This window comes from Lissotriton vulgaris, chromosome 4_1 (assembly GCF_964263255.1).
Source record: "Lissotriton vulgaris chromosome 4_1, aLisVul1.2, whole genome shotgun sequence".
Lineage (NCBI taxonomy): Eukaryota > Metazoa > Chordata > Amphibia > Caudata > Salamandridae > Lissotriton > Lissotriton vulgaris.
The window spans coordinates 244,807,492-244,821,987 of NC_141691.1; the positions used below are offsets into that span (position 1 = coordinate 244,807,492).

The window sequence follows — 14,496 nt, forward strand, 5'->3', positions numbered from 1 at the left end:
ATCCTCCCGAGCAGAGAATCCAGGATATTCAGGCTATGATTCCGATATCGGCCACTATCTTGGATATCAGTGAGACTGACTCTGAGGCTGTTGGGCCTCATGGCCTCCTGCATCCTGTTGGTGAGACACACCAGATGTATGCGGGACCTGCAGTGGGACTTGAAGTTACAATGGGTACAGCATAGGGGAAATCTCACAGACGTTGGGCTGATCTCAGAAGGAACTGCAAAAGATCTGCAATGGTGGTTAACAAACCACGATTGGGTCAACAGAAGACCTCTCTCCTTCCCCAACCAGATATCACAGTCGTGACAGATGCTTCACTTCTGGGTGGGGCGGCCATATAGGAGAGGTGGAGATAAGGGGACACTGGTCAACGGCGGAGTTAGGGATCCACATAAATTTATTGGAGCTCCGAGCAATTCGGTTTGAATGCATTTCTTCCCTCTGTCAAGGGTAAGTTAGTGCAAGTGTTCACAGACCACACCACCGCCATGTGGTACTACAACAAACAGGGCGGGGTGGGGTTGTGGACCCTTTGTCGAGAGGGTCTTGGTCTCTGGACATGGCTGGAACTGCAGGGCATAACCCTGTTGGTTCAACACCTGGCAGGTTCTCTGAACGCCAGGGCAGACAAACTCAGCGGTCGATGCCTAGTAAATCATGAGTGGCGTCTCCAATCACAGGTGGCGCAAGGTCTCTTTCAGCAGTGGGGAGAACCTAGTTAGATTTGTTCGCCTCCTAATAGAACATGCAGTGTCAGCGTTACTGTGCGCTGGAGTTTCCAAGGCAGTTATTGCTCGGTGGCGCATTTCATTGCAAGTGGAGCTCAGGGCTGTTGGACGCCTTTCCGCCCATACCACTCCGGCCCAGGGTTCTGGATTCCAGAACTTCTGAGAATAAGTATCGATCCTCCAATCAGGCTGCCCCTATGTGAGGATCTTCTGTTGCAGCAGCAGGGGAGGGTTCTCTAACCAAACCTGTCAACTATGCGCCTCCATGCGTTGGGATTGATAGCTTTTGACCTTCCTCCTGAATTCTGTAACGTTATTTTGGCGGCCAGGTGGCCCCCCAATAAGACGGTATACACCTGCCGCTGGCAGAAATTTGTGTTATACTGTACAGAAAGGTCTAGTGACCCTCTTTCTGCTTCTCTTTCCACTGTCCTTTTATAAATTCTAACCCTTGCCCAGCAGGGCTCTGCCATGGAAACTCTCAAGAGTTAACTTTCTGCAGTGCTTGATTTGTAAAAAATTAAGTCCAGGTGCTCAACTTACCTTTGAATACTCCCTGCACCAGCATTCCGTGCAGAGGCGTAGCTAGAGCTTGTGGCGCCCGGGGCTAACCCTCAGATTGCATTCCCTGGTGGGAGGGGTGCTGGGGAAAAAGGACGGCGAACACTTGAAAGAGGTCCGAGAGACACTAGCATTGCTGCTAATTGTTACCCCGATGACTACAGAGGGTTATGATATCATCTTTGTCATGATCTGTGGCCCATCCATTGGAGGGGTCAGACATTCATGTTACGTCATGTAACTCACCTTGCAAAACAAGAAATTAGATATGTTGATATAGGGCACCCAGCAAGAAAAGCAGGAAAAAATTTCTTATTTTTTCTTTTTTTCTGCTGTATGATGGTAGAAGTCCATGAGACGTAATTATGGTACATGCGCCTTTAGGCTGCCTACTAACATGTGGTCTAAGTTACATATAGAATAGTTTCAGTATTGGTGAAAAGGACACCCAAATGGTGGTATGGTTTTTGGGATTGTCTCATCCACCATCATTGTCTAGTAATACATAACAGGAGATGCCAGTTAATGTAGTTTTATCACGTCACCTGCAAACTTATCTCTTCATTCAGACCTTCAGTCAATGAAGGTCTGAATGAAGAGATAAGTTTTCTAACGTTTTTCACCCTGGAGGCAGTATGTGGGGAGGCCATGTAACAAAGAGAGTGATATGTGGGGTCATATTCCGAGGGGTCAGGCGCCCAGCTAGTAGAAGGTATTTTTGAGGCATACGTGTAGAGCGCGTATTGGGGAGAATTTTACAGATAGGGAACTGCTCTCTCTTTCAATGCATGAAGGAACGCACTGCTACGAGTGAACCTTCTCATGACCGGCGATAACTGTTTAGAGTACAGCAAAGATATTCCCACTTTTCTCCCAAGTTACGTCTGGCCTATGTTATTACTCCCACAGTACGACAGGATAGTAAAATTAATATTATGCTAATGCCCTTTCAGTCTGGGAGATCAGTGCTTGACGACTTTTTCCAATTGCTTGAAAACGTAGGAGGCATGAGCAGGCATTTGGAGGAAGTTATTATTAAACAGATGGGCATTTTCTTAAAAATCACATCTACGAACAACGGAGTATAATCAGATTAGCACAAATGCTGCAGGCGACTGAGTTGAAACGGGGAGGGGGCTGACTCACCGTCCTGCTCTTTATCTTGATGTTTCTTCTGGGTGCAGCTGTTGTCTCCACTTTATTCAGTCTTTTTAACGCTGGTGTCTGCGTAGTGCGGTTAGATGATGGACGGGCAAAGCAGGGCAGCCACGATTCTGCCTGTACCAGTCCCGTTGCAATCGGTGTCACTTCATGAGGAGACGTCAGGGGATGCAGAACTCTCACTCGGCCGTGCAGCAGGTGCGATCAGCGGTGCTGCCAGGCAGCCGAGCACCATTCATTATTCCGGCGCCGACTCTGCATCGCTGAGTGGCACACACAATGACGGGAGTAGAAAAGACATGCAGTGGGGGAGTGGGAATCTGCCCCGCCGGTTAATTTGCTGGCTTTGGCCTGCTCTTCAGGTACAAACTCCCTGGACCTGCCCCCAGAGGGGCTGCGGGGGGCAGCTATCCCGGGACGCTGGCGCCAGGCCTGGCCTCGCTGCCCTGGGCAGCCTGGGTCTCACAGGTCTCGAGCAGGAGGCCTGCCTAGCTGTGTCCTCTAACGGACCACCAGTGATGCGCGGCCGCCGCCCCTAAAATAGTGCCACCTGGGGCGGACCGCCCCCCAAGTTACGCCACTGATTCAGTGAGAAATTCTTTCCTAGCTCTCCCATGTCGACGAGGATGTCACAATAGACAGGCTCTGCTCGCTGCACCGTATGACATCATCGGAGCCACAAAAGGACCTCGTTGGCGTGCTGCCGTCAGTTCCACCCATTTTTTCCGTGCCACCGAGGCAAACGAGCGGACCGACACATTTTCAAATATATATATGTAGCATATCAAATAAATACACATATGTAAAATCACAAATGCATAATCAATAAAGGCAAAGAGAAATAGCAAGGGAAAAGCATTTCTCATTATTAAAACATAAACATGATTAAAATACAAAAATTAAATTGTAGAAGCAGGTGGACAACGGGGAGGCGGGTGGGACCGTGCGGAATCCATAGGTAGATATTGTATCCACCAGAAAAAGCGTTACCGAAGGTAAGTAATTTGTTCTTCTGATGGATACTTCTGCTGTGGATTCCTCACATTTTGAATAGACTCCCAAAGCCGTACCTCTACCGGAGGAGGGTGTCCCCCTGACTAGACCAAAAAATCCTGCAAAACAGAGCGAGCAAAATGGCCGTCCCTCCTATCCTCAGAGTCTAAGTAGTAATGCTTTGCAAAGGTGTGGAGGGAGGCCGATGTTGCTGTTTTACAGATATCAGGAAAAGGAACACCTCTAGCCACAGCAGAAGAAGTAGACTTAGCTCTGGTCGAATGAGCTCTAATACCTTCAGGAGGGTCCTTCTTGGCCAGGGCGTAGCAAATCTTGATGCACAAGATAATTCACCTGGAAGGAGTCCTCTCGTGCACAGCCCTGCCTTTCATCTTCCCAAGAAGAGCTGATCGTCCAGCCTAAGATCTCTTGTCCGATCCAAATAAAAGCTTACAGCTCTCTTAGAGTCCAAACCATGCAGTCTCTTCTCCTCCTTGGAAGGGGGAGGATAGAAGATGGGTAAAGTAATGAACAGCCTCATATGAAAAGGGGTAACCACCTTGGGAAGAAAAGCAGCCCTTGTCCTTAGAACCAACTTATCCGCATGAATGGTCAGGAAAGGAGGTTTTGAGCTTAGAGCCTGAAGCTCACTTACCCTTCTAGCCGAGGTAATGGCAATCAAGAAAACTGTTTTAAAAGTAAGAAGCCTCAGAAGGCAAGAATGAAGAGGCTCCAATGGAGAACCCATTAGAAAAGTAAGAACAAGATTCAAATCCCACTAAGGAATAGTGAAAAGTGATGGAGAGAACTAATTTGTAAGGACCTTAATGAACCTCATGACAATGGGGGGCTTAAATAAAGACAGTTGGTCCGGCAAACATATAAAGGCCGACAAATAGCCTTTGACTGTAGCTACAGCACAACCTTGTTGTGCCAAAAAAAGTGAAAACTCCAAAATATTAGACAAACGGGCCTTAGGAAGATCAATGTCTCTCTCTCCGCACCACTTAACAAATCTAGACCTTCTGGAAGAAAAAACAGACTTAGTGGAGTGTCGCCTGGATGATAAAATACCATCCACTATATCCGGCGGGAGAGAGAAGGAACTCAGGTTGCCCCGTCCAATCTCCAGGCATGAAGGTGCAGGCTCTGGAGGTGGGGGTGCCCCTGCGAATGCGAGAGGAGGTCCGCCCTTAGAGGGAAACGGAGCGGAGGGTGCAATGAGAGGTGAAGTAGATCTGTGTACCAAACCCTTCTTGGCCAATTCGGGGTGATCAATATGACTTGGGCCCGGTCTTGGCGAATCTTCCTCAGAACCCGAGGAATCAAGGGTATGGGAGGAAATGAATAAAGGAGTTGCGAACTCAAATCCAATTGAAACGCGTCCCACAACACCCACTGCAACGGAAACTGGAGACTGCAGAACAACGGGCAGTGCACATTCTCGTGAGTGGCAAACAGGTCAAACCGAGGAAATCCCCACATCTGAAATATGCGATGGTCCACCTCCAGAGGAAGCCACCTCTTGTCTGGGTGGTCTAAAATCAGGTGGCTTAGGGACGTCAAATTCTTGCTTGGGGAGTTGGGGCTCGGGGAGGCTTGGCTAAATAGATCTGCCCCTCCGAAGTCTGTCATCAAGAATATTTATTGGACCTGAGTAGCTGAGAGGAGTAGCACTGACCCCAAACACTGCAGAGCAACCAGTGAGTTCCTCATGATTAAGGACGTGCCCCTCCGTGAACCCTACCTCGACTTAATCGCAAAATATAAAGATAGAGCTTTGTATTTTAAGTTTAGAATAGGTATACTCCCAGTGGTGAATTGACTGCCGCTGGAAAATCCCAGCCCAAACCTCCCCTTTTTTGCCCCTTCTGTGTGCTTACGGCTGAGTCTGTTGCCCACTTCCTATTTGAATGCCCCGCCTACAAATCTCCGCGATTGAGGTGGCTGAAACCATTGTGCAAGGAGCTGGGCACCAGACACCACATAGCCGCAATGCGTATTCTGAAGTCCGATACTCGGCCTTTGTTCGCGGCATGGCTAAGTTTTTAAGTTGGGCATGGTTGATCAGATTCAAAAGGCTAAATGAAATTGTTTAATGATGGTCATTATGTTAGACCTTTTTAATTATTTTATTGTTGTTGTGTGTCTTTTTTAACCCTGTGAAGGGATTTTATCTGTGTTATGTAATGCTTTTTAAGATATGTTTTATCTAAATAAAGTCTATTGACTTGACTTGCCCCCTCTTGTGATCGGCCGAGTAAACATTTGAACATTTAGCACACCGGGCAGATGATTTGCAAACACACAAATCCGTTGGCCCTGAGCCCAGGACCAGAGTCGCAGAGCCTCTCGGCAGAGACCATACAATCCTATACCTCCCAATTTGTTGATGTACCACATCGCATTAGTGTTGTTCGTTAGGATCTGAACTGACTGACCGCGAAGGGAAGGAAGGAAAGCCTTTAGTGCCAAACATGTCGCCCGCAATTCCAACAGGTTGATATGAAGCAACCTTTCCTCGGGAGACCAAAGACCTTTGACCTCCAGATCCCCCAGATGAGCACCCCACCCTAGAGTGGAGGCATCCGTGATCACTGTGGCCACCGGCGGAGTAGATTGAAAGGGCTTCCCTTGAGCCAAGTTGCCCTGCACACTACACCCAAGACAGCTCTGCAGCAGCTTTTCTGGAGGTTCTGATATTCTTCCAGAGATCTCCGTTGTGCTGATACCACTGCCTGCGGAGGCACTACTGAAGTGCCCTCATGTGCCAGCGTGCCTGGTCGACCAACAGTATGCAGGAAGCAAACAGACCAAGCAGGCGAAGGACCTTCAGGACTGGAACAACCGCACCATTGTGAAATAAAGGAATCATTTCCTGAATGTCGAGAATCCTCTGCAGAGGCGGGTATGCTCGACACACAGAAGTGTCCAGTATTGCCCCCATGAAGAGGCTGTGCTGACAAGGCACCAGGTGAGATTCAAGTAAATTTGTCGAAAAACCCAATTTGAACAACAGATGAGTTGTCACATACAAGTGGCGCTAAACCAACTCCGGAGACTGCTTTCAACATCCAGTCGTCCAGGTAGGGGAAAACAGGAATCCCTAATCTTCTGAGATGAGCCGCTACCACCGCCATCACCTTTGTAAAGACTCGAGGTGCGGAAGTAAGACCGAACGGGAGAACCGCAAACTGATAATGTTGCAACCCTACCATGAACCGGAGATACTTCTGATGCGAGTTCAGGATGGAAAGATGAAAATACGCATCCTGTAAATCGGTGGACACCATCCAGTCTTCCTATTGCAGCACAAGAAGAACCTGAGCCAAGGTCAAAATTTTGAACTTCTCCTGCCTGAGGTAAAGGTTCAAAATCCTGAGGTCCAAGATTGATCTCATGCGACCGTCCTTTTTGGGGATCAGGAAATACCGAGAGTAGCAACCTTGACCCCTTTCCTGCTCCGGAACCACCTCTTTTGCACCATTCTGTAGCAAAGTAATAACCTCCCGCTGCAAAAGCAGTAAGTGGTCCTCTAAGCACCAACCCTGGCGAGGAGGGTAACGAGGAGGAAACTCAAAAAGGGAGGGGCGTACCTATTCTCTTCAAGATTCAAGAACCAACGATCGGATGTGATCACTCTCCAATCTTGTGGAAAGTGGGACAACCGACCTCCAAAGGAACCAACATGTTCTAAGATGGGGGATCTAGAACTGCTTTCGTGTTGTACCAACGGTGGCAGGAGGAGAGGTAGAGGAGGAGGAGGAGGATTGTTGTCGAGTTTCACCCCTGAGGCCTCTTTTATTCTTCCCTCTGTACGACTTGTACAAGGGATTCTGCTGTTGCTGAATCTGTTGAGATTGTAGGCGGCCACGAAAGAAAGCAGCCCTCCCAAATTCACGATATCGCTTGTAGCAGTATCCTCTAGACTGCACCTGGAGATTCAGAGACCTTGCAGTAGCCCTGCTGTCTTTAAAACACTAAGGCTGAATCTGCCTTTGAACCAAAGAGCTTTGACGCATCAAAGGGCAAATCCAGCAAAGTCGCCTGAACATCAGCAGAGAAACCAGATGATCTAAGCCATGCCTGTCTCCTTGCAGCCACAGAAGACCACCTCACACGAGCCACAGAGTTGGCAGTGTTGATGCCCGACTAAATCACCTGACGTGCTGCAGCTTGCGAATCCGAAAGGACTTCTAAGAAATTGGCACGATCTTCCTCAGGCAACTTCGAGGCCAATTGCACAACTGAGTCCATCAAAGCATGGATACATCGTCCAAGAAGGCAAGTTGCATTAGTGGACCTATGAGTCATACTTGCAGAAGAAAACACCTTCTTTGCAGCTTCCTCTATCTTTTTAGAATCCCTATCACCCAGAATGGTAGGGAAAGAACCAGAAGACTGCTTCGAACAAGAAGCCTGGACAACCAAACTTTCTGGCGTAGGATGTGTTGATAAAAAAGCCGGATCACCAGGGGCAGGCCTATACTTTCTCGAGATGGAATGAGAAACCGCAGGAGCAGATAAAAGCTCCTGCCACACCTCCAGGATTGGTTCAGTGAAAGCATGCGTAAAGGGAAGCAACGGCTCAGAAGTTGACGAAGATGTGTTTAGAACTTCTGTAAGAATATTAGATTTTACTTCAGCTGAGGGAAGTAAATCAGCCGCCTTCCTTATGACTACATGATATGGAGCAATGTCCTGTACAACACCTCCACTTGCAGATGGAATATTATATTCAGGGGAAGTATCAATGCCACTAGCTTCATGAAGGTCTTCAAACTCATCCATAGAGTCAATAATCTCCCCTTCCTCCTGATTCTGGGCATATTCCTCCTCTTCAAGGAGCCTCTGCGCCTCTCTTCTAGAACGTTGTTTAGGTGTAGGCGTCGGTGGAGCAACACGTGGAAGACATCAACGGCGTCGACGGAGGAGCCTCAGCTTCAAACCTCGACGTCGATCGAATTTGAGGCGACGTCGACTCAGCAGCCAAAGGATTCCAAGGTGCCTGAGTAGAGGATCTCGGCGCCGGGAAATGCCATGCCGGAGTCGACGTCAAGAATGGCATGAAGGGTGCCTGGGAATAAAATTGAGGATCACCCAGGTTAAAGGCCAAAAGACCAAAGCGGCGGATGGAGCAGAGGCCCTGGCAAACATGCCAAGCATCTCATTGAGAAAATGCGAAAAATCTGACCCAGAAGCATGAAAAGGAGGATATGGATCTGTGCCTTCCTGAAGAGGAGTCACCTGAAGTGGAACTGCCAGGCACCGGGGACGTCACTGGAGCTGGTAAATCTTCATGCTGTGTAGAACCTTTCGAAGCCGGCAACCCCGGAACCGGAGATGGAACCGGCGTCACCAGAGGAGAAGGGGATGGAGAGATAAAGCCCTTCCTTCGAGGTCGCTCAGTCGAGTCGACAACCTCAGCCTCGAAGCCCTGGCCTTCGAAGAACGAGGTCAAGAACCATGTCTTCTCTTAGATTTCTTATGTTTCTTCGACTTCGAAGTGTGAGAAGATGAAGACTTCGCCCTCTTCCGACCCCTCTTCTCCTTCTTGGCTTTGGCCATGAACAGCTTGGCTTCACGCTCCTTAATCGCCTTTGGGTTGATCTTCCTGCAGCTTCTGCACTCTTCGACGTCATTGTCCGAAGATAAACACCAAAGGCAGTCATTGTGCGGGTCAGTGATTGACATATGCCCGCCACACTCTCTGCAGGGTTTAAAACCTGTCTTCCTAGAAGTAGCCATCAGGAACAAACAAACAAGAGATACAAAGTTTTCTTAGTTGAAAATGGAGAGCCCCTAGAAAAACCCTTAAGCATCGATGGGGCGGAAAAAAAGGAACGGACGTCAGCACGCCGACACTGTCCTTTTGTGGCTCCGATGACATCATACAGTGACTCAAGCTGAGCCTGTCTATTGTGACGTCCTCGTCGACGTGGGAGAGCTAGGAAAGAATTTCCAGTGGAATGCTGGTGCAGGAGGTATTCAAAAGGTGAAGAATCCACAGGCAGAAGTATCCATCAGAAATCTAGTTACCTACCTTCATTGTGGAGAAGAGTATATTGACACTGATGTGCATTATCGGCGACCTACTTGGAAGGGGGAAGAACCAAGAGAATTTTTATTTATTTATTTATTTATTTGATGACATTTATAGAGCGCGTACAATTACCTGTGGGCGTCTCGGCGCTAATATGCGATAATGTCTCTACCTGATCAGTTGACTCAGAAGCTTGATTTACTGATTAAATAACCATGTTTTCAGTTTTTTCCTAAACTGAAGGAGTGAGGGGCTTGTTTTTATGTGGTTTGGTAGACATTATCTACAGTGTCAAATGCTACTGGCTGACCAAAGTGAATCAGAGCATTGACACCACGAGAGGTAGCTTTCATACTGAGTTTGTCGAAAGCTATCAATAGAACCCAACTGATGTTCCAGGTGAAAGAGGCTTGGGTAGTGTCCATAACAACTGCACATTCATAAAAGTTGAAGAGGTTCCTTTAAAAAAAATTGAGATGAACTGGGCAGTCTTAATTGAGAAAGCCATTCCTACCAAGGGCAAGGCCCTGCCCTTCCAGCAAGGTCCTGGCCCGGGCACGCATTGCACGTCCACTCGCACACAGACGCATGATTGCTGACGGGCCTCGGTTCACACTTCATTTATAGTCATACCAAGTCTGTTTGGCACTTAAAATAAAATGTGTCCCAACCTCTACTAGGCGATGAAATTACATAATGCAGCCTACGTTGGGTGTCCACTTTAAGTTTAAAACATAGGAGGCAGAAGTAGGAGCAGAAATGTTTAAGTGTGATCTGCATCACAGAGTTAAAGTGGGTTATATTAGATAAAATTGTGCACAGCACCATTTTGTGATTGAGCTAAGGGAATGCCTCAGTACCGAACCACCTGCATGCACAACGAGGCTTGATGACAGAAATAAACTTACAACTGGTGCATACCAACATATGGCACACCATGGAGAAGTTAAACAAGTATTATAAATACCAATATATCTGGATTCTTCCAAAAGAGATGATGAAAGTGAAAAGCACAGAAAAATTGGAAATTTTTAATGTTGTAACGATTATTAGAACAATAGAGGTTAAGTTAAGGGCAAGGCCCTGCCACGCAGGCTCCTATATATACCCATTCCAGAAAGGTTTGCGATTTAATTATACTTTGAATGCATAGATGATGCCAAAAAGCACTTATTTTGCAGTCAAGTAGGCCTGGACCTCATCTGCTGCTGTTTGGAGCAGTAGATGTCACGAAAAGTGGGTAAAACGGCTATAAACAGTAACAGCTGCTGTCCCCTGCCCCCAAGGACTGCTCCAGGGTTGTGGAACCGGTCGGGTTTGTGGAAGAGCTGGATAAAACAGAGAAATGACAAAAAAGGCAGCATGAGCAGTCAGAAAGTCCAAATTAAATTACTGGTAACGTGGTAAGTAACCAAACAACTGCTGGAACAAGCAGGTCAAATGCCTGCTGGCGCTAAAAATGCAATAGCCTTCCACAAAAATGCCTGTACCCTTTAGGAGTTTATATCCGTTGCGAATGCGAAGAGGACAACCGGTCTTCAGTCAAGTCAAGATGCACAGCTCCCAAACACAAGATGTCACGTACATGGGTTTTACGCATGTACAGACAGAGAACTATTTACAACGTCTTATACATAAAAATCTGGTGAATGTATTTCCCTTTATTAGGACACAAAAAAGATCTGATCTTGAAGTGAATGAAGTGTTCGGCGATCCCTCCACAAGTCTATGGTCACCCAACTTTGTGTGACTTGAACAGCGGCTATACTGATGACGTCTATTCTAGGGAATCCTTGATCACCTGCTATTCTTTAAAAAAGATGTGTCTGTGGACTCTGTCTCCCATGGTCTATACCAGCCTCTAGTGTAAATGACCAAACTTTAATAGAAAAGGAGAAAGTGATGAAAAAAAGTGGTGGAAACTGGCAGTGCCTCACGGGAGTAACACCATGGAAGTTTGTAGATTGGTTCTCACTTGCATCCTCAGGTTCTCATCATCAGCGACTGCCACTCCATAACAAAAAGTTGTAGTGAAATAAGAAAAGGAAAAGAAGTGCTCAGTGTGGTATAGCGTCTTGCCAGTGCACCAGATAACTTATCCTGGCATTCGGCAGTACCAACCCTGTAAGGACTAGCGGGATCTGGACTTGAATACCGCTATTCCAAATCTAAAAACGAGGTAGACAACTACTGGCTGTGTTATTTTATTCTGTGCTGTGGGTCTGCTCACTTTATAACCAGGACACACTGCTGCCTACTAGGTACGGAGTTATTAAGGGGCCAACATGTTTCATTGCTAAATGGAACTTATGGCAATTTAATTAAGGGCAATGGTTAGTTTTCACTATACTGCACCAATTTTTATCTGTTTTTTATACCGGGTTGCTGCCCATCATGGGTATACCTGCAATCCCCACAGGCACAAATTAAGCACTGTCTTTCTGCTCGGTCTGCTTTTTTGCAGCTGCCAGATCAGCCCTCTCTCTTCATATCTCCTATTGTAAATAGATTTCTAAAAGGGCTGGCTCACTTATTTCCGGTCCAGGAAAGACATAGCTTGGCAGTTCGGGCTGGACTGTTGCCATGAGGCACAGGGTCAGACTGATTTGCATATGGCCATGTCTGAACTGGGGTGGTGGAGTAAGCTAAAGAATGATGATGGATTAAACCCAGATCAGTTGACCGGGGTTGAGTGCTTGCAATGTTCAACACTCAGTCCATCATCCCCTTTGGTTTTACTTATTTTCTCCCACGCACTTTATTATGCAGCAGCGGGACCTTAATTTGGTCCTTACCTATCTTATGTTTGCTCCCTTTGAGCCTTTGCACAACTGTCCCCTCCGGCTGTTGACCATCAAAACAGCCTACCTAGTGGTGATTACATCAGCCCAGAGGGTGAGTGAGTTGTAGGCGTTATCATGCTCGCCACCTGACCTTATGTCCTTTCCGGATAAGGTGATGTTTGGCACCAAGGCTTCCTTTTTGCCAAAGGTAGTGAACCCATTCCATCTGGTACAGTACATCACTCTGCCCACCTTCTTTGTTCCTCCGCATCCCTCTAAGAAAGAGAAGCGTCTCCACCAGCTGGACCCGCAGGAGCATTGTCGTTCTACCTTGACCGCACAAAAGAGTTCCGGGTGGATGACCAACTGTTTGTGGGGTACGAGGGAGCAAAGAAGGGAAGGGCAGTGCAGAAAAGGACCATCTCTCGCTGGGTCGTCTCTGCATCAAAATCTGTTGTGCCTTGGCAAAGAAGCAGCCCCCTAAGGGATACAGAGTCCAGGCCACTAGGGGAACGGCTACGACTACGGCCTTGGCTCGGGGGGCCCAGTCCAAGACATCTGTCAGGCAGCGATGTGGGCTTCTTTGCACACCTTTGTGAAACATTACTGCTTTGATGGGCATTTTGCCCGTTCTGTCCTGCAAGACTTCTTAGTCAAGGATGCAAGTCCGCAACCCACCGGCGGGATGGTATGGCTTGGGTATTGAATTCAAAGGTAAGGAATCTGGAGCTAGAAGTCTATCAGATGAACAGGTTCCTTACTTTCGGTAATACATTATCTGGAAAAGACTTCATCTAGATGCAGATTCCTTCCAGCCCCACCCATGCCTGCCCGCTTTGTGGACTATACTGTAGACTACAGTGGTTTCCCCTTTTCAGGGTCCTAATTCTGCACACAACTACGTCAGTTACTTCGTGGCTCTGCACTTCTGACTTGGAAAAAACGAAAAGTACTGACGTCCGCGCCTGGGTGGTGCCTTTATAGGCACCACAACGTCAAAACCGATGCAGATGACGTCACATGGCGCCGAATGGAGCCACCCAATGTCGGGCGCAAGAGATATTGCTCAGCAAAAGTTTCCGGATTCAGCCTGACACCTGGGAAATTCAAAAGTAAGGAATCTGCAGCTAGAAGTCTCTATCAGATACAATATTTGTGTCCCGGCCCTCCACACATCAATAAGTGAGCATGAGTCTTGGGCCAAAATAAAAAAACAAAAACTGGGATACCAGATACTCACAGTGTGGCATGCAGGGCAGTAGGCACATTCATGTCCTAACTCATTCAAACTAATTTTATACATCAATGGACGGAAGAATTACAAATACCATACCACAACCATAGACTTGAAAAAGGGAAAAATATCACTAAAATGCACTTTTTGTCTTAAATTATTTAGCTCCTTACCTTTATGTATTCCAGCCAATGTGTAGCATCCACGTTTGATAACCAGCGTGCCTCATCAATCGTTGGATACACTACTTCTTTTAGTTTCCGCAATGATTCTCTCATCACATGAATGTTGTGTATTTCCAAAAAGATAAGCTCAGCATTCGGATAGGCACTTTCACTCTCGTAACCTCCACCTTTCGCCTGGCATTGAAAAAGATGGGTTACTACACATCATACAACCCCAGAGCAAGCAGCAGCAATGGTCAGCGAATCAGTAAAAATTTCCCTGATTTTGCATTGTTTATACTTATGCTCTGCACCATTCCTTCAGATACACAATTTATCTGACAATGTGCCTTAAAAGCAGGCATGACTGAGACATTTGTCGCTTTTAAAGGAATTAATTTTGATTTGTAAACTTACCCACTTCTATACAGACATGATTTAGCATTTTCCATACCTCGCCTAGCTTTCTCCAAATTTAAATATGAGTGAAGTCTAAACTCCTGGTTGTCTGTATCGCGTTCACACATCAAAACACCACACTTTTGAAAAGCTTAAAATACTACCTCCACTACTACATGAGCAACTCTTCTCAAAGAACTAAAAGATAAACACTAAATGGGAAGGGGAGAGGGCTACGCGCAACACAATGGTTTTGAATAACAAGTAACATTTGTATATCTAACATTCCTGCACAAACTATTTCTAACAAGCTTTTCTCTGGGCAAAATACAGCATGTTTCTTTACATGGCAGGAACACTACTTCAAACAAGCAGATTTTCATACCATATAAATGACATAAAGTGATTTGCCAGTGAACAATAA

General features: G+C 46.8%; 1 protein-coding gene across 12 annotated transcripts in view; it reads right to left on the bottom strand.

Moving 5' to 3' along the window:
* MTMR1 (myotubularin related protein 1) overlaps positions 1 to 14,496 on the bottom strand; it is a 449,026-nt gene that overhangs the window by 153,760 nt on the left and 280,770 nt on the right. For all 12 annotated transcript variants that reach the window (XM_086918594.1, XM_086918596.1, XM_086918593.1 and 9 more), the window contains one exon: positions 13,683 to 13,868. In XM_086918594.1, the coding sequence (XP_086774720.1) occupies positions 13,683 to 13,868 (186 nt within the window). The remainder of the gene's footprint in view (positions 1 to 13,682; positions 13,869 to 14,496) is intronic.